The 20841-nt window shown below is 43.7% G+C and overlaps 1 protein-coding gene across 4 annotated transcripts in view; it reads right to left on the bottom strand.

Annotated features, from left to right (window-relative positions):
• The window catches only part of BAK1 (BCL2 antagonist/killer 1), a 59889-nt gene that overhangs the window by 18361 nt on the left and 20687 nt on the right, over positions 1-20841 (bottom strand). For all 4 annotated transcript variants that reach the window (XM_040337809.1, XM_040337810.1, XM_040337812.1 and 1 more), the window contains 2 exons: positions 1701-1781; positions 1395-1524 (listed from right to left, as the gene is read on the bottom strand). In XM_040337809.1, the coding sequence (XP_040193743.1) occupies positions 1395-1524; positions 1701-1758 (188 nt within the window). In that variant the 5' untranslated portion in view covers positions 1759-1781. The remainder of the gene's footprint in view (positions 1-1394; positions 1525-1700; positions 1782-20841) is intronic.

Here is a 20841-nt window from a genome sequence, read left to right as displayed (position 1 = left end):
ATTTTTAAAAAGACATGTTGCACTTTTACAGTAGAGAACAAGTAGGCCCAAAGTAGGGCAAGTGAGGCAAACCCCAGAAGCTGGTGGTAATAAGAGCTATGGTGGCCGAAGGTGACTGTCACTATAGACAGGCAGTGAAACGAGAACAGATAATCCACTCAAAGCTTCCTCTAGGTTAAATGGAAGGAAAAAGATCTTGGAACATGTGCGTTCAACCCTCCACCTAGCAAAAGACGTCAGTGCTCAGATCCCTTAGCATATAGAACATTCGCTGCAGTCTTATTCACATCCATTACCATTTTAGTATGATTATCCTGTTCTAATCAACATATCAACTACGTTTTATTCCTTCACTATAATCCATGTAATGTACGGCTGTTGTTTTTGGTACTAATGTTTGCTTTCATTCTTTGCTTCAAGATGTGTTTGCATATTTTGAATTTTTTGTATTGTGCAAAAACTCAATAAAATGATTGTTAAACAAAACCCAGTATAGTTAAACTATAGGCAAAACTTTTTTTTCAATTTTGGATAGAGGAAGGGAAGGTTTCCCATTGCAGAGATTTCCCTTCACTTCCTGTCCTATAGCCAAACAGGAAGTAATGGAAAATCTCAGCAAATTAAAGCAGGGCACCAGCCAAAAAGGGAAGCGCCGTGTCTGACTCCTCCCCCCTCCGCTGCCACATTTGGCCCCTTTGGGGTGGGTGAGGGAGTACCTGGTTTTGACAGTTACCCACTCCCGACTCAGTTCATAGCAGCGAACTGAGCCAGACGTTCGCCCCCCCCCCCCCCTTCTTCTCTTTCTGGGACGCTTCACAGCTCACTTCATGCAAGCACAGTAGAAAAACCAGATGTGAAGCCACAAGGCTTCACATTTCCCTTGGTCAAGATGGCAGCGCCAGCACCCGATAGCCGACTGAAGAATCGGCTCTGGTGAGAACACCGCTGGATGACTGGAGAGGCAAGTGCCCGAATAGTAAAAAAGTCAGCAGCTACAGTATTTGGGGGTGCCTAGAACTCCTTTTTAAAAAGGTAAATCCTCACCAAAACTAGTGTCCCCATTGGAAAATTTCCCCTCTATTTCTTTTCTGGGGACAATCCAAAATTAGGGCTTTTTTTATAACGGGAGCATAAACAGCAATAAAAACTGACAGGCGTTATAATCCATCTCTACTATCCAAAACAAAACAGAAAATAAAAAGTTTTGCCTTTAGCTATACTTTCATTTTTTTTGTGCCAGTGAAAGGCAACCAGTTTTTGAAGAACTGGTTGACTTCTTACTTTATATATGAATGTATTTTATATATCTAATTTTCCACATTCTTAGCATTACAATTAAGTATTTTGAGACATTTTGGTCTTACGCTCTTCCCAACAATTTACTAAGCAATTACCCGTTTACTTGTCTTGCATCTTCAATTTCGTTTCCAAGAGGTCTGGAACCATCTTCTTCGCGTCTAAGTTCGGTGATGTGATAGGCATAACTTAGGAATATTTCTTCTGTTTGTTGACTCACATGCTCTTCTGTAAGAGTACAAAATGTTTCACATTTTCATATAAAGTGATATGTAACTTGTAGTATCAGCAAAATTGTGGGAAGTTTCCACCATCAGAACCTCAAACACCACCATTTGTTACTACATTTGTGTTGATAACACATAAGGTATTCTGCTTTATATCTTTACTTATAGGTGGCTTACCATCTGCTTCAAGTACAGCTGCATTATCTGTTGTATCTTCTCTGCCTCCAGTTGCCATGATTGACAGAGGTCAGTGTGATCCTACAATAAAATTAAAAGTAATTAATTTTCTGCAAGACAGAAATATTTCAGACACCAAGTTAAATCCATTAAAAGGAAACCTATACAGCTAGATTTATGGGAGCTGCTATTGCCTACTTGTTTTTTTAAAGTGTAGGTTTCAATGATATCACCCTGATGCTGGTTTCACTGTGTAGTGAGTCTCTGGCATCAGTCATCACACTTTTCAGTCTCCACTGGCTGCATGGATTTTCCAGTAAGTGGCTCACTAGGCAGTGAAGCCAGAATCAGTATAACAAGCCAACAAGCCCAGAATATGCACCTTTAAAAAACAGGTAAGCAATGAAAGCATTTATAATACAGATGTTGACAGTTTGTGTTGATGTATTCTTCTAATCACCAATGGCCTTGAGTAGAGAAGAGTGAGGCAAGACGGATATGGTGTTAAGATTCATTTTTGTGTATTGATTTAGCCATTCTATGATAAAGAACACTTTCACCAGCCTTTACTAAGGACTTTATATAAATAAAAAAGTAAATACACTGCACATATACAGTATAAATCAAAATTACATCTGTGCTTTCAACTACACTTTCTACTAGAGTTAGAGCCGGTTCACACTGGGGCAGCACGACTTTGGGGGCGACTCGGCAAGGCGACATGAAGACAACTTCAGAGGCGACTTGCAAAATGACTTCTGTATAGAAGTCAATGCAAGTGGCCCCCAAAGTCGTACAAGAACCTTTTTCTAAGTTGGAGCGACTTGCGTCGCTCCTATTAGAACGGTTCTATTGAAAAGAAGGGGACGCGACTTGTCAGGCGACTGAGTCGCCTGACGAGTCGCCCCAGAGTGAACCGGCTCTTATGAAACAAGAAAAGAAACAGGAGGACATCCCGATTGTTTGACTAGCATCTCCCCTAGTCATGGAGTTTGTTCTGCAGTGTTAAGCAGGGAGAACTCTATGGGACACCTTCCATACCATTTCCTGCATCTTATCAATACCACTGCACATCATGGGCTGCATTTTACATGTTTTTTTTATATCTGCAAAGAGTAGATGGCGGTATCTGCTCTCTGTTATTAATAGGGCTCAGGAGGGGCAAATCTTTAAGGGGGAGTGGATACCACTATCTGATCTCTGCTATACTCCACAATTCAAGTCCATTTCAAGGCCTGCATTTTACAGCCTATTCATAAACAGCAAGCTGCTGTGTAGACTCTGCGGTACCCAATAAAATTCTTTCTACTTAAGGCAGTAGAAAGAACTTTGTAATTGGTAGGAGACAGTGGCATATCATCCAATGTGCAAGTGTGTGCGGGGCACAAGGTCACCAAGGGAAGGTATGAGGATTGAAAGTAGGGGGATGGGGGGGGGTTGGGCTGGTTTACCAGCCCCATCCTGAATGAACACGGTTAGCGATCAGTATGATTCCTCCTGTGTTCATTCAACACTGAAGCATAATAAACTATGTTTCAGTTTCTGAATAAATAGGAGCCTTTTAACAGAGATTTCTAGTCATTCATCTGTAGTGCAGCTGAGGTAGCAGCGAAAGGGAATGCATCCTCAGTCCCTTACTCTTTCTCAAAAAAAGTAACCCCTGATGATTCACCAAAGTCCTCCTCCCCCCAAAAAAGGAAATATACTAAAAAATAACATTGAAAAAATAGGAAGGCCTAATTCACACAAGGCATACTACAAAGAGAGGGTAAGGGGGGTAAGGAAGGGAAAGGGAAAAGTGGGGAGTAGAAGAAGACAAGGAGGGAGACATAGCATCCATTAGCAATGTCTAAAAGCGTTCCATCTCAAGTTGTTTGGTAGGGTCATTAACAGCAGGATTCACTTATCCAAATAGCACATGATTGTGAAAAGAAACTGGTACATTTTATCAAAGAAGACCTTTGGAAACCAGACTGGCGTTTTATAGAACACATGTAAAAAGGTCATCTTTATCAAATTATATTGCCCATCGGTGTTGAAAGGCAGGGTTTTTCCAATCGCACACTTATGCCGCGTACACACGGTCGTAATTTCCGACAACAAATGTTCGATGTTGGCTTGTTGTCAGAAAATCCGACCCCGTGTATGCTCCATCGGACATTTGCTGTCAGAATTTCCAACAACAAATATTTGAGAGCTGGTTCTCAATTTTTCCGACAACAAAAGTTCTTGTTGTAAATTCTGATCGTCTGTAGCCAATTCCGACGCACACAAATCCTACGCATGCTCAGAATCAATTTGACGCATGTTTGGAATCATTGAACTTAATTTTTCTTGGCTCGGCGTAGTGTTGTACGTGACCGCGTTCTTGACGTTCGGAATTTCCGACAACAGTTGTGTGTATGCAAGAAAAGTTTGAGCGAACAATCCGTTGGAAAAAAAATCCACGGTTTTGATGTCGGAATGTCCGATCGTGTGTACGCGGCATTAGGCTCCATGTACACTAGCAATTTTATGGTCCTATAAGCTTTTTTTAGCATTTTTGTCTGCTCCTAGAAGTTAAACAGTGTTATCCTCTGTGTCCATGCACACTACTTTAGGCTAAAAAATAGTTTTTGTAGTTCCTTTTTCCCCCCAGCAGAAAAAAAAATGCTGAATTTTCCTAAATGCTACCAACAGCTTTTTTTTTTTTTTTAGTATAAATGCTACTTAGAGGTGTCACAAAAATGCATTTTTCATCCAGCCTTTTTCTAGCTTTTTTTGAGCTTATGAAAAATTTCAGTGTGCATGGAGCCTTATGCATAAGCTGGGTCAGAATCGGTTGAAGGTAATTGGGCAAAATCAGTTGTTAGGATGATTCCTATATATTTAAATTTGGTCACCCACGAGAGTGGTGAATTGGTGGGTGGAGGGGGGGAGTACCCAAGGACAAGGAAAACAGAACCGATTTGTCTTTTTTCACTCTTATACCAGAGAACTCCCTAAACTGATCTAGAAGCGACAAAGAGGAATCAGCTTCTTTCAGATACAATGTATCATCAGCATAGAGGGACACATTTTCAATAATAGGGCTCACTGATATACCTTCTACCTAATCCAACATACGCAAGAGGATCACCACAGGCTTGACAGCTAGGGCAAACAGCCCTGGGGACAAGAGGAAGCCTTGGCTGGTTCCCCTGAACAGGGAGCTGACAACCCGTTGGTTCAATCACTGGCCAGAGGATTAACATACAGAAGTTATAGATATTGGGCCAGATCCACAAAGCAGTTACGCTGGCGTATCTATTGATACGCTGCGTAATTTCTAGGTTGCTCCGGCATATTTTTGTTTACGCCTGAAGTTGGGCTAGATCCGACTGGCATACATCTTAGTACGCCGTCGGATCTAAGGTGCATATTTACGCTGGCCGCTAGGTGGCGCTTCCGTCAATTTCCGCATAGAGTATGCAAATTAGCTAGATACGCCAATCCACAAACGTACGTCCGCCCGGCGCATTTTTTTACGTCGTTTCCATAAGGCTTTTTTCTGCTCTATGAGGCGTACGCAATGTTAAGTATGGACATCGGGCCAGCATCAAATTTTTCCGTCGTTTGCGTAAAACGTTCGCGAATAGGGCTTTGCGTAGAATTACGTTCACGTTGAAAGTATTGGCTTGCTGCGGGTTAATTTGGAGCATGCGCACTGGGATACCCCCACGGACGGCGCATGCGCCGTTCAAAAAAGACGTCATTTACGTTGGGTCAAGTAGAATTAACAAAACAAAAAACACGCCCACATCTTTGTCATTTGAATTCCGCGCCCTTACGCCGACACATTTACACTACGCCGCAGTAACTTACGGCGCAAATTCTTTCAGGATACGGAAAATACGCTGTAAGTTACGGCGGCGTAGTGTATCTGAGATACGCTACGCCGGCCGTAAAAATGCGGAGGTACGTGCATCTGGCCCATTAAAATTAGGTCCAAATTAACTCAAAAACTAGCCACAGGTATTTCCACTCAATGGAATCAAAGGCCCTTTCTGCTTCGAGAGGCCACTACCCCTAGGCAAGAACCAAAACGGGCACTAGCTATAACTGTATGTAGCCGTCAAAGGTTAATATCCTTTTCTTTACCAGGAACTAACCCAGACTGCTTCCCATGTATCAAAGTAAGTCCAATGAAACCTTGACATCAATGTTAAGCAGCGAAATTGGGCAGTACGAGGAGCATAATACCTGTTCCTTCCCCGGTTGTGGTACCACCACTATAACAGCCTCTAACATCGAAGGCGGTAGAGATCTCTTGGTTAGCGAAAATGTAAGTCTCATATAACTGTGGAGTAAGAGAGTCAGCGTGAGCCTTATAAGGTTCCTAAAGGTAGACCATCTGGGGGGGGGCGGAGCCAACGGCCGACATGTGAGCAGCGCTGGTCCGGAGCTCCGTGCAGGGCAGACGAATCCTGACCTAATCCTGGGCGACAGAGCAGCCAAACACCGCAGGCAGAGACATCCCCCGACTCCGGATCCTGTGCTGCCCATGCTGGGATGGTCAAATACGGCCGTGCACCGATGGCAACTCCGGAACAACGCCCGGTCCACTTTGCCTGGAAGTCCCAAGATGGCGGCCGCCATGAGGCAGTAGTACAGGGCCCCAGCGCGGAACGGCCTCCGGAGGACGAATGGCCCTCACTATCCGACAACCAGGTGAGCCAGCTACCTCCCAGAACTAAGGGGCCGAAGCGGGGCACAAAGCAGGCCGGATTACAGCCACAGGAGGGGGGGGGATGAGGCTTCTGAAGCAGGAGGAGGGGAGCCCTCCCTGAAGCAGATTATGGAGGCCATATACACGTGCCAGACTACCCTCACTGACCACATTGATGGTATCAGGACTGAACTGTCGTTCCTTAAACATGACGTGCAAACCATCAGGGAGAGAGCTGGGGAAGCTGAGCAGAGAATTAGTGACCTGGAAGATGTGGTGCGCCCTTTGGAGAATAAACTGCAGAACGTTCACTGTGAGGTGGGGGCTCATACAGATAAGCTATGGGACATGGAAGACCGCCAAAGGAGGAATAACATACGTTTGGTAGGCTTCCCTGAGAAGGCAGAGGGCAAACAGCCTGAGGACTTCCTTGAGCTCTGGCTAAAAGATACCCTGGCTGACACTACTTTTTCCCGTCTGTTTGCTATAGAGAGGGCACACCGCATTCCGTCTAAACCCCCTCCACCAGGGGCCCACCCGCGTCCTATGATTGCACGTATCCTACACTTTAGAGATCGTGAAAATATTCTGAGGGCAGCTCGCACTGTAGGAGATCTCCAATTCAATGGGAACAGGATCTCTATTTATCCTGATTTCTCTGCTGCTACGCAGAAACAGAGAGCCAGTTTCCTGCATGTTAAAAAGAGACTGAGAGATATGCATATGGCCTACAGTATGATGTACCCTGCGAAGCTCAGAGTGGTCGACGAGGGCAAAGTGTTCTTCTTCAATTCCCCTACAGAGGCGTCAAGATGGTTGGACACCAGGGGGAGGCCCAGTCCAAGAAATGACCACTAACTATATTACATAGGCTGGGCTCTTAATTTGGGCCGTTTTGTTTCTGCCTGCGCTCTGTTTGATGCTGAGACGGGTGTGGTCAATCCCACTGTGACTGTATGGCTCTGACACCCCGATTTTCCTGAACCGAGCCCTGCCCGGATTCACCAGCACACTTTATATATTGTTTTTTGAGTGGTTTGGGGGTAATTTTTCCTCCCCCCTTTTTTCCAAAAAAAATTTTTTTTTGCTTTGCTGGGTTTTTTTTTGCTATGGAACTTTGACTTACTGAGTCCGTGTCAACGGCTATGTTAACATAGACTCCCTGGAGGGAGTAGGTGGTTGGGGGGTGAGACTGATATAATCCCCTGACAATTTGTTTGCTAAAGTTATGGGATACAGGCACTCGGCAGGTTGGGGCTGTGTGCAGGGTGGGGGGAGGGGTTCTATTTCTCTCTGTGAACTTGGGTCGTGTGTTGTTGTCTCTCTCTTGTTAAATCTCCACAGGTTACTATGGTGGACCGCACCGGAGGGGCCCGGAGAAGCCCTGGGTATGCACCTGCGATCCGTTACTTTACAAGATGACGGGTAAGATAACTGTGTTGTCCTGGAATGTCCGGGGTATGAACTCAAGGATTAAGCGTTCCCTGGTCTTTGACTTCATAAAGAGGTATAAACCCCATATTATCATGCTACAGGAGACACATCTCCAAGGTTCTAAGGTATTGGCGTTGAAAAAAGCTAATGTGATGAGGGTAATACATGCTGAGTATTCTACTTACTCTAGGGGAGTGGCCATTCTAGTCACTAAGAAGGTGGCTGCACATATTTTACAGGTTAAGAGCGACCCAAAGGGAAGGTATGCTGTTCTTGTCTGTCAAATGTTCGGGATCTGCATGACGCTAGTGTGTGTATATGTCCCTCCCCCCTTTTCCTTCCAGGTACTTGAAGAAATCCTTACAGCTGCAATACAGGTGGCCCAGGGTCCACTATTACTGTTAGGAGATTTTAATGTGGTGTCAGATGGGTTACTCGATAGACATGGGAGTGTGACTGGTCCACGCCATACTCTTTCCACCTGGTTGGACAACTACGCCCTCACTGATGTGTGGCGGTGTCGCAACCCTGGGGTCAGGGAATACTCATGTCACTCGGGGACGCATAGGACACTATCCAGAATTGATATGGTACTGTCCTCTGTGGATGCGTTACCTCTGGTCTCAGGAGTTAGATACCTCCCCAGGGCTCTCTCAGATCACTCTCCCATGGAGGTCACGCTAACTTTAGGTGTACCTGCTGGGAGACGTTTGTGGCGTATGAAAACGCAGTGGTTGGAGGAGGAATATGTGAAGATCAAATGTAAGACGGCTATTGATCTGTATTGGAGGGAGAATAGCTCCGGCACCTCGGTACCGATTCAATGGGACGCTTTTAAAGCAACTTTGAGGGGGGTGTTTGCCAAGGAAACTAGGGACTTTGCAAGGGCCTTAAACTTAGATGTGAAGCAGGCTGAACAGGCTACTGTAACTGCAGAACGACAGTATATTCAGACCCCATCCCCGGATACCTATAGCTCATGGCAGGACTTAACAAGACAATATAAAATACTACTGACGGATCAGACTATGAAACTGCAACTGAAACAGGCTAGGTCCATTTTTGAGTTTGGGGATAAGGGCGGCCGTCTGCTGGCATTTTTGGCAAAACCCCTATATGCCCCTACATCGATATTGCAGATTAAGCGCCCGACTGGGGAATTAGTGAGCGACTCTCAAGATATCCTGTCCACGTTCCGAGACTTTTATAATACACTATACCAGTCCCAATCTAGCTCTACAGTTCAGGACGTCTCTTCCTATCTAGACGATATGACTCTCCCATCTCTGACGCAGGGTGAGAGTGCTGCTCTTGACCAACCCATAACATCAGAAGAGGTGGCGGGGGCCATTGCTTCTTTTAAACCGGGAAAGTCGCCAGGCTTGGATGGCCTCCCGGCCGAATGGTATCAGTTGTATAAGGAGAGCTTAATCCCTCGCCTCCAAGCGGTGTTTAGCGACGCAGAAAGGGAGGGCATATTACCAGAGTCGATGCGTGAAGCACTGATTGTGGTAATACCGAAGCCGGGTAAGGACCCACTGGAGTGCGAGTCTTATCGGCCGATTTCTCTGATCAACACCGACGTTAAGGTGTTGGCAAAGATCTTGGCGGGTAGGCTACAGTCGGTAATACTGAAACTAATCCACTCAGACCAAACCGGCTTTATACCGGGGAGGTGCACTCAGATGAATCTGAGGAGGTTATATGTCAATTTGCAAGTGTCCCATGCTAACTCTGGTCGGAGGGTGGTGGCATCACTGGACACAAAAAAGGCATTCGACTCTGTGGAGTGGACCTACCTTTTTCCCCTACTTCTAAAACTGGGCCTGGGACCGAGATTTGTGAACTGGGTCAGGTTGCTCTATGCGGAGCCAAAGGCTAGTGTCAGGGTCAATGGCCTCGTTTCGGACTCGTTTCCGATCAGGCGGGGAACTAGACAGGGTTGCCCCCTGTCACCACTTTTATTCGCACTAGCCATAGAACCCCTGGCGACTAGGCTCAGGGATCGGGCAGACATTGCAGGGCTGCTGGTCGGGGACCTGGAGGAACGCGTGTCACTATACGCGGACGATATGCTCCTATACTTGGGCGATCCCGAGGACTCCCTGACAACCGCGTTTTCCTTGATCCGAGAGTTCGGTGATTTCTCTGGATTCCGGATCAATTGGTCTAAGTCGGCGCTCTTTCCTCTGGATCCACAGCCAGATTTAGCTCTCCCTGCTCAGTTCCCCCTACAGGTGACAGACCGATTTAAGTACTTAGGAATAACCGTAGAATTACCTATAGAGAAATTTTCGAAGACAAACTTATGGCCAATCATACGAGACTTCGAGGACAGGGTGAAAAAATGGAGGGACCTCCCGCTTACAATGCTGGGGAGAGCCAACCTGTTTAAAATGATCTTCCTCCCAAAATTTCTGTACATTCTTTCTAACGCCCCGGTGGGCATCCCCAGGAAGACCTTTAGATACATCGACTCCCTGCTGACCTCCTTTTTGTGGGGTGGTGGGGCAGTCCGGGTGGCACTGGCTGTGCTGCAGTTGCCGGTGGGGAGAGGAGGTCTGGCGATTTCTGATCTCCGTCTGTACTACCTGGCGTCGCAGCTGGTTCATGCCCACTGGCGTATGTTCCCCCAGCTGAACAATGCCGCTGTAGCGGTGGAGGCAGCTGTGGCAACCTCATATGAGACATTGCTGAACTTTTTTCATAGAGGGGAGGTCCCGACAACAGATGGAATGGTAATCCTTAGATCAGCCAAAGCGGTGCTTGAGATATGTAGGAGACACACTTTGGACACCCCCCTGCACATGTCCCCTAATGCTCCGCTGTGGTTTAATCCCAGATTAACCGACATCTCTCTGCTGGAAGATGGACATAGGTGGGCCAAATTTGGCCTGGTTTACTTACATCAACTATTTGACAGAGGGGAGTTGAAACAGTTTACGCACCTGAAAAGGGAATTGGGGGTACCCGAAACTTGGAGATTTCAGTACACAAGATTGAGACATGCAACTCAGGCGCAGCTTGGCACCGGGGTAGTGGTGTTAGAAAACACTAAGTTAGAAGCATTACTGTTGAATCCTGAACATACCAAGTTAGTCTCTACCTACTATACTATGCTCATGAGTAAGACAAGACCGAGAGAGGAAAAGACGAGACTTAAGTGGACTATGATAATACCAGAACTGACAGAACCCCAGTGGGAGGAAGTCCTAGTGTCATATCTCCCTACTGTGATCTCGGCAAGGGACAAACTGATACAGCTGCGATACCTGCATCAAATGTATTACACACCACACAGATTATATAGAATGGGCAGAAGAGAGAACCCTGTTTGTCATAAGTGCTTGGTGGCAGAGGGCACCTTTATACATATGGTGTGGGACTGTAATAGGATTCGACCGTTCTGGTCGCAGGTTACGCAATTTATCGCAGACACTTTTGATCTCCCGAACATATGCAGCCCACTCTTGTGTCTCTTAGGTATTATAGAGGATGATATCATGAGTAACAATATGCGAATCTTCCTGAGACTGCTCTTCTACTATGCCAGGAAGCTCATTGTCTTGAACTGGATAAAGAGGGATTTCCTCACTATATCTGCCTGGAAGGGGTTAATCAATGCTAATATTACAATGTACAAAATGACCTATGAAGCGAGGGGAAGCAAGAAAAAATGTCATAAAGTGTGGGGTAGTTGGGTAGACTCCAGGGACACTAACTCTGGAGAGGTGTAAGGGAATATGTTTTCTTGTCCTCTATATACAATGTATGAGACGTACTGTGCAGCTCTGGTGCGGGCGGATCTGGGGAGATGGGGAGGCAACGACACACGACACTTGGGAGAGAGGGTTTTCTTTTTTTTATGTTTGTTTATATGCCCTAAGTTTGGTGGTTTTTATTACTTTACTTTCTGATGGGCATGGTGATCTGAACTTAAGATGTATGATATAATCTAGCTACAATGTTCTTTTTGATCAGGAGCCCGAAGTTTGAATAACTAGTTCTTTGTTTACAATAAAAAAGGCTATATGCACTTTAGAAGAATCCATGTAAGGATTACTCCCTACTACTGTTATGGACATGGAAATGCATGACGGGGGAAACCTTGTTCCTTTAACCTTTTTCCGCCAAATTTTCTACTTTTGACTGTCCTACATAAGTATTTGTCATTTATATGCAATGCTATTTCCTGTAACTGTGTATATGGCTAATAATAAAAACCTTTTAAAAAAAAAAAAAGGTAGACCATCTACCCCAGGGGTCTTCCCAGTCTGCAGGGTGGAGGGAGACCATTTCAGCAAATGTGAGCTGTGCATCCAACTGTTCCCTGGCCTGAGCACCAAGCTTAGGGAACTTGATGGGATGGAGATACTGTTGTAGCCCGTCTAGGGTATACTGGGCTCTAGAGAAGTATAACGGACTATAGTAAAAAGCAAATCAGGCATGAATTTGAATTTAACCTGTCAACAGCTGTCCCTCATCCCCTTAAATAGTTGTTATAGGAGTCGCAGGGTTTCATTTTTTTTTAAAAGCCACGCCAACAATCTACCCATCTTTTCTCCCTGGGCAAACACCCATTGGGATTGTTGTAGGAGTAACTTACGGGAAGCCTCCTCCTGAAGGAGAGAGAGACCTCCCTATAAGCAGTCAGCATGTCATGGTAAACAAGCAAGTCACGGAAGGCCACGTACCGCACTTCCAGAGCCTGGGCTCTAGTCTCAAAGATATGGAGCTGGTGTTGGCCCCGGGCAATCTACACCATCTCAGGGGAGGCCATATCAGGGTTAAGCACCCAATGGTCCAAAATAGCAGACAGCATTAAGGGTTTTAACCTTCTCATCAGATTTCCCAATAGCAGGGTAAACACCAAATGTTATATCCCTGCAAGAAATCTGTGCTATAAATGCAAGAGCGTTTGAGCATATTAAGAGATTTACCGCGGGAGAATAGAAACTTCCTGCACAGTAGGCAACATATTGTAGAATATATCAAATCTATGCGAGGCAATGTTGCAGGAGCAGCAGAATGCCAAGTACATCCCCTCTCTGCTGAATAAATGACAGGATTGCAGAAGAGAGTAAGACAAACCCAAAGAAATTCTTTAAATATATTAACAGTAAAAAGGTTAGGTCTGAGCATGTAGGCCCTTCACAAAATAATCTGTAGTGGGTGACTGGAGACAAAGAAAAGCCAAATGTATTAAAAATCTTTTCAGCTCCGTTTATACAGGAGCATGGGAAAGCTCAGGTCTATAATGGGGAGGATATTGACACAATATGATCCACAAATTGATATGGTCCAGAAATATTTAGACATAATAAAAGGTGAATAAAGCACCTGGACCAGATGGCATACACTCATGGGTCCTAAAAAAAAAAAAAAGTATAGCTCTATCATTTCAAAGCCATCGTTTCTAACTTTTTAGGGGCGCTTTAATGACAGGCATAGTACCGCTGGATTGGAGCAAGGTCAAAGTGGTGCTTATAATTAAAAAGTAGTCAAAGTCTTTAACAAGTAACTAGACTTGTTAGTTTAACTTAGTTGGGAACATACTGAAGAGTTAAAAAAAAAAAAAAAACACACACATAGATGAGTTTTTGCAAAAAATAAATAAAAAATAATAATAATAATAATTAAACAAAAGTCAGCATGGTTTCATGAACAGAAGTTGTCAAACAAATCTGAATTCTTTTTATGAGGTGGTAAGCATAACCTTAGGCAAAAGGAGTGGCTGTGGACATACAGTATTATACTTGGATTTTGCAAAAGTGTTTGACACAGTTCCCCACACGGCTAATGTGTAAGGTAAAGTCTACAGGCTTGGAAAAATCTGTTTGTAAATGGATAGAAATCTAGCTAATTCAGAGAATAGTAGTTAAAGTGGTTGTAAACTCAGTACAAACATTTTCACCTACAGGTTATCCTATATTAAGGCTTACCTGTAGGTGCTGGAAATATCTCCTAAACCTCCACGGTTTAGGAGATATTTACAATGTCCCCGTACGCCGATGTCTTCTGCGCATGCGCCGATTCTAAAGGGGTCATGCCCGTGACTGGTGGCTCCCGCACGCATGCGCGGGAGCGACGCAACACGACTCCGGCCAGTCACAGAGCCAGAGTCCGCAGCCCTGGAAGGAAGAGGGGTGAAGAATGGACGCTTCCTGCACAGGGGACATTGGTAACATCGCAGGCTTCGGTTTCAGGTAAGTAAGTGACACCTACATAGTAGCCCATTATGCTTTACCTGTGCAGGGAAATAAACAGGAGGTAAAACCCATCAGGGTTTACGTCCTCTTTCATGATTCAAACTCTGAATGGTCTAAGGTTATTAGTGCTGTACCCCAAGGTTCAGTGTTGGGACGCTTGCTTTTTAAATATCTTTATAAATGATATTGGGTCTGGGATTGAAAGTACCATTTCAGTCTTTTCAGATGTCACCAAGCTATGCAGTAGAATAACCTCCTTACAGAATGTTTCCAACTTACAAGCCAACCTCATTACACTGTTTAAAAGGAGGGTAATAAAGCTAATAAAGGGTTTGGAGGATATTAGTTATGAGGAAAGGTTGTGAGAACTGAACATTCTCTATGGAGAAGAAACGCTTAAGAGGGGATATGATTTCAATTTACAAATACTTAACTGGCGACCCCACAAAAGGGATAAAACTTTTTTACGGAATGGAGTTTTTCAAGACACGTGGACACTAAAACTACAATAAAAGCGGTAACCTTAAACTACATAGAGGGTTCTTTACTGTAAGATCAGCAAGGATGTAGCATTCCATTCCAAAGAGAATATGATTGGTAGGATAGATGGCGACCAGTTGGACTATTTTATGAAGCACGAAAACACTGGCACAAGGGAGTATGTACAGACAAACTATAACCATTTCCACATTATCATTTATAGTATGTAGTGCTACATATCTGCCCTCTGGGTCCAAATCGAGATCCAGCAACGCAAAAGGAAGCGATTTATAAAATCACATTGCTAAAACCTCTGGTATATGAATAATGGTAGTAATGACCTACCAAGGGTTATTTCAAACGAAGGATCCTGCTTCCCATCAAATGGAAAAATGCAAACATGGGGCCAGTAAGTAGTTAAAGACCAGTGAGCGTTTCATTTTAGCATTGAGTCCCTGGAAATTCCACAAGATTACCGTTACTGGCGCCATATATAGGTAAAGAAATATGTTGCTCCATGGAGACTCCATTTAAACACAGATAGGGAGAGGAGCTTCTCATGTACCACCAGACATCACAAAGCATGAAAGAATACCCTCAGATGGAACAGCATAGAAAATAAACAAACATTAAATAAAAAAAAATAAAAAAAAACGCTCACACCACCACTTCATCCCCACCCAAACAGTGTGCTAAAAATGCAACATGGTAGAAAACCAGTGGGGGGCTATGAGCCAAACAGTGAGGATATACAAGAAACATGGAGCTTTGGACTTTGTAGGCATAGCAATACATAAATTGGTAAAATATAGTATCTTTAATATATATATAAAAAAAAAAAAAACACACAACACAGCAACAACAATAAGGTTTAAAATTCACACAAATTATTTATACATAGTATAGACATCTCTAGCATCAACCTACTGCACTACACAGAATAAAGAGATCTCTCTACAGTGTAATTAAAGGGGTTGTAAAGGTACAATTTTTTTTCCTAAATAGCTTCCTTTACCTTAATGCAGTCCTCCTTCACTTGCCTCATCCTTCCATTTTGCTTTTAAATGTCCTTATTTCTTCTGAGAAATCCTCACTTCCTGTTCTTCTGTCTGTAACTCCACACAGTAATGTGAGGCTTTCTCCCTGGTGTGGAGTGTCGTGCTTGCCCCCTCCCTTGGACTACAGGAGAGTCAGGATGCTCTACGTTGCAGATAGAGAAAGGAGCTGTGTGTTAGTGGGCGTCCTGACTTTCCTGTAGTCCAAGGGAGGGGGGAGAGCACGACACTCCACACCAGGGAGAAAGCCTTGCATTACTGTGTGGAGTTACAGAAAGAACAGGAAGGGAGGGTTTCTCAGAAGAAATAAGGACATTTAAAAAGCAAAAATCTAAGGATGAGGCAAGTGAAGGAGGACTGCACTAAGGTAAAGGAAGCTATTTAGGAGGGAAAAAAAATTGTACCTTTACAACCCCTTTAATCCCGGAGTGCTGGTTGTGATGAAGAGTGATGTCGTGACTTGCTCTTGCTCAACATGTTATGCGGCAAGCGCTTCTTCAAGAGCTTTAGGCAAATGTGTAGTCAAGATATCAGCAGTATGGCTGAGAACATAAACAGGGCAGCTGCATGAGGAAAGGAGAAGTGCCTCAGGCAATATATGTGACGATATAAAAATCTAGTATGGCAATGTATAGCATCTAGGAGAAAAAAAAAAAAAGTGTTGGGAATCACAATGCGTCCACATATTAATCAAAGGAATCCATTCTATAGCCTTCACATATAGATAGCAGTGACAGGCAAAAAAGCATGGGGTGCTAGCAGAATTTTCCCTATACACTGGAGGTATCTGATAGGGGATCCCTCACAGAAAGCAGCCACTGCTGCACAAGACAGTAAAGCAGGTAGTAACAGCTGAGACAAACAGTAGCACAGTGGAAGAAGTTGCAAAAACACTTTCTGGCAAGGAGGTGCCACAAAAAAGCCGAAAGGTGCACCAGCAAAGTTTCTCATTAAAATCAAGGGCATAAATCTTAGTTACATAATAGAAAGGAAACTTAAAAAACTTAGAGATGCACGATTCTGGCTAAAATGAGAATCACAATTTTTTTGCTTAGAATAAAGACCACGATTCTCCTACAATTCTCGCGGTGCAACATCTTTCACATTATACAAAAAAATTGGGCTAACTAACTTTGCGGTTTATTTTATTTTTTTTATTCATAAAAAAAAAAATACACTTTTTGAATTGCATTTGAAAAGTTCTTTCCTTTGATAAAAGAACGAAAGGATAGTTTGTTTCCACTTATTTGTGTGTTGTATTAAAACTTGGCAGGCTGCCTGGATTTTGTTTTTCCAGCTGTGAGAACTCTCTGCACTTGATCGTGAAAAAGATCACAATTTCGATTCTTCACGATTAATCGTGCAGCTCTACTTAAACGGCTATGAATTTAAAGTCTCCGGAATAATCTTAGGAGTACGAAAAAAATTCTGTGTCGGCTGAAATTGGGACAGGGAAAATCCCTTGCCAAAATAGAAAGGTACGATGAACATCTAAGTCCATTCCAATGGAACAGCAGGGGCAATGCCTGTACAGCCAAAAGGCACATCGGGCGTGTAGGCGGGTGTCTCAATTGGCCCATTGGTATTCAACAACATAGAACACAAGTAGGTCCAAATTTCAGAGCAGCATAGGGCAAGCAGCCCAATAGTAGAATAATCCAACTGCAAGAAAACGTGAGTATGGAGCCCACTTAACAAAGAAGGCCATGGAGCAGCACAGGAGCAGAGGTAAACTCACGACCTGGGCAGCATTTTTAGCAACTGGAACGCCTCCTCAGGAAAGGTAAAGAAACAAATAGTTACCCTCCTGCATCTGAAGATGACCTGGGAAGAACATGCTGTATATCAGGCATATGCAATTAGCGGACCTCCAGCTGTTGCAAAACTACAAGTCCCATCATGCCTCTGCCTCTGGGTGTCATGCTTGTGGCTGTCAGAGTCTTGTTATGCATCATGGGACTTGTAGTTCTGCAACAGCTGGAGGTCCGCAAATTGCATATCCCTGCTGTATATAATCACCTTCTGGCAAAGAGCAAGCTTTACCTTATCAACAGAGCCATCACAGAATAATCTGAAAATATAAGCAGCTTGGCAGCCTCGTGGCAGAGTTCTTTGCATTTCCTGGCGTCCTGAAGCATCAGGTACCACACACGAAAATTGAGCAGATGGGAGAACAAAGGTTCGAGGTGGTGTGCCCCTTAAAGATGGTATTCTATGCACTCACAGTAAACAACGGCGAAAATGGCACCTGAGGAAGATGAGTGCACAGGGGTCTTTTAGAGAAGGTTCTGGCCTTCAGTGCCCTCCGACAGACCAATAATGCGCAGGTTGCTTCTGTGGTTCCAGTTCTCCACATCTTCAGCTCTGGACTCCCAAACCCAAACCTTAGTGCGGAGGGTATGCAGGTACGTCAAATGGTCACAGACCATACTTATTTATTTATTTCAGGTACTTATAAAGCGCTGTCAATTTACGCAGCGATTTACATATACATTGTACATGGACATCAGTCCCTACCCTCAAGGAGGTTACAATCTAAGGTCCCCAATTCCTTTGTGTCCCCGCATCCGTCAACTTGGCACAAAACCTCTCAATGTCCCATATGATGCTATTTAGTTAGTTAGGGTAGTTTGACAGGCCATGATGGCCTGCAAGAGAGTCCGAAACTGATCCTGCTCTACCGCCTCCTGATCTCTGGAGTCGCCATGTTAACAGCGTGGCTTCGGCGCCAGGAGGGAGATTGCTTGCTGTGTCCACTGCATGTCAGCTCCTGGACTGCTAGCGACCCCTGGTCTTCATCCATGGTAGAGGCTGAGTAGATTGAGGGTGATATCAGTCAGCTGTGCTCAAGAATCACTTAGAAATTAGTTGTAAGGTGTCAGAGCTCCTGCCTCACATGTCTGCCATCATCGGCATCTCAGGCACAAACAAACACAAACTTTGCGCAACTATTGCGAGGCCTAAAAATCAACTATTGCAGGGATTGGGGGATACTGGGGGATCATGTTTGTCATGTTTTAAAGAAAAGCTTTTTTGGCTACTTATCTACTATTGTTCTGCTCTCCTGTAATCCATTTTCAGAGGACAGTGGGCTGAAGCCTGCTGTCAGCTGATGTCACAGAGCCAGTCAAGACTCTGAAAAGATCCCAATCAAATGGTTGGGGTCAGTACATGTTTTTTTTTTTTTTTTTATTGCTTTGCATGAAATAAAAAACCCAGTGGTGATTAAATACAAACAAAAAAAGCTCCATTTGTGTGGGAAAAAAAATAATCATAAAAATGTCATACGAGTAGCGTTCTATGATCGCACAATTGTCATTCAAAGTGCGACAGCAGTGAAAGCTGAAATTTGGCCTGGACAGGAAGGGAGCAAAAGTGTCCAGTAGGCAAGTGGTTCAAGAAGAGATGCTACACCATGGTAAATATGGCCCTGTCCCAACTTTTTTGAGATTTTGCCATCAATTTCAAAATTATCTTGATTTTTCTTAAAATGGAAAATGTTCTGTTTAAACATTTGATATGTTCTATATTCTCTATTGTGAATATAAAAAAAAAAAAAAAAAAGGTAATGAGATTTGCAAATCATTGCATTCTGTTTTTATGAGGATTTTACTTAGCTTCCAAACTATTTTGGAATTGGAGTTGTAGAACAAGTATAAGCCCTGGTTCACATTGATGCTACTTTGAAATTGCTCTACTTCACTTGAAGTAGCGCGATTTCAAAGTAGCAAGATCAGCGCGATTTCAGGTGCTACGAGAGACATCTATGTGGCTTCATGCACAGATGTCTATTGAAATTGCACCTGAAAATCAGCAAAAGTAGTGCAGGAACTACTTTTGCAAATTTGTGCGGCGGCGCCGCAAATAGAAAAATCGGTGTTGCACCAATTGGAACAGTGCCATTGCAATAGGCTGCGACTTGTCATGCAAGTTGATCTCTCAAATCGCATAACAAATCGCTCCAATGTGAACCTAGGCCAATATTAAACACAGTGCTGTGCTACTACCCTGTTTCCCCAAAAATAAGACCTACCCTGAAAATAAGACCTAGCGTTATTTTCCAGGAGGGCTGCAATATAAGCCCTACCCCAAAAATAAGCCCTAGGTAAAAATGCTTGTGAAAAACCTCTAATCCACTATATTACAGTAGTATATAATGTACAATGTGTGTGTTTCTGTAATATAATTGCGGGGAAAAGAGCTCTGGCAGGTAACAGAAGTGCAGAGCGGGGCTATAACAAATGTATTTGGCACAATTATATTACAGAAACGCACACATTGTACATTATATAATACTGTAATAGAGTGGATTATAGGATTGTACAAGCATTTTAACTCGGTTCACACTTGGGATTCCTGACAGGCAGGGAGGGAGAGGGGAAGAGAAGACAGCACATTACATGGTAAAACCTACCCCGAAAATAAGCCCTACTGTGTCTTTTGTTGGCATAATTAATATAAGACCCAGGCTTATTTTCGGGGAAACACGGTAGTATAAATTAGTGCATCAATAATGTAAAATTTGTGACACAATAAAAACGTGTATAGTCCCTATATCAAGTGGTTGCAAAATCAACAAATGACATCAAGGATTCAACCTTCACCCAAAAAGCACAAATGTATCCAAAAGTGCTGGTGCTCTTCTCCACTAATATGCTCTGGCCGCTCACTTTACAACCTGACCCCTGTTTTACCAGTGGGTCAGAAACAGCAGGCCCCATTTAGGGGTAATCAATAGATCGACCCAGCGTGCTATTAACATGCAATTCCTCCGTATCAGCTTCACCAGTCTTGAATCTCCCTCAAGGACATCGGGTATATAAATGGGGACAAATCTAGCGCTCTCTGTTTCAATGATTATTTCTTCAATAAAAGCAGTATACAAGATACCTCACAAGTGAGGCACTTGAGCAGTGCAAGCTATTCAAAACATGTAAAAACAAGATGACCGCGGGATGTTGTCACCGAGACTCCTCCCCCTATACGGATGACGTCAAATGGGCGTGACTTCTTCAGAAGGATTCAGTTGGATTTATTGTAGAACAAGTCTGCCCAAGTTAAATTTGCAAATAGTTTTCCAGATCTTGCTTGAAGTTTAAAGTTTAAGCAGCAAACCTTACTTAAAGCAGACCTTTACTTTATCAAACAACATTGACTATCTTTAATCCTTCTGCTGCTAGTATTGGTAAATAGATAGGAAAGTATGTCATATTTACTTTTCTTTTACATTTCTTCAGTTACTTCCTGGTTTTCATGCCTAGGCAAATTATATCATA

Source organism: Rana temporaria, chromosome 2, assembly GCF_905171775.1.
Source record: "Rana temporaria chromosome 2, aRanTem1.1, whole genome shotgun sequence".
In the NCBI taxonomy this organism is placed as follows: Eukaryota; Metazoa; Chordata; class Amphibia; order Anura; family Ranidae; genus Rana; species Rana temporaria.
The sequence above is the reverse complement of the archived record's forward strand: the minus strand, read 5'-3'. Positions and strand labels throughout refer to the sequence as shown.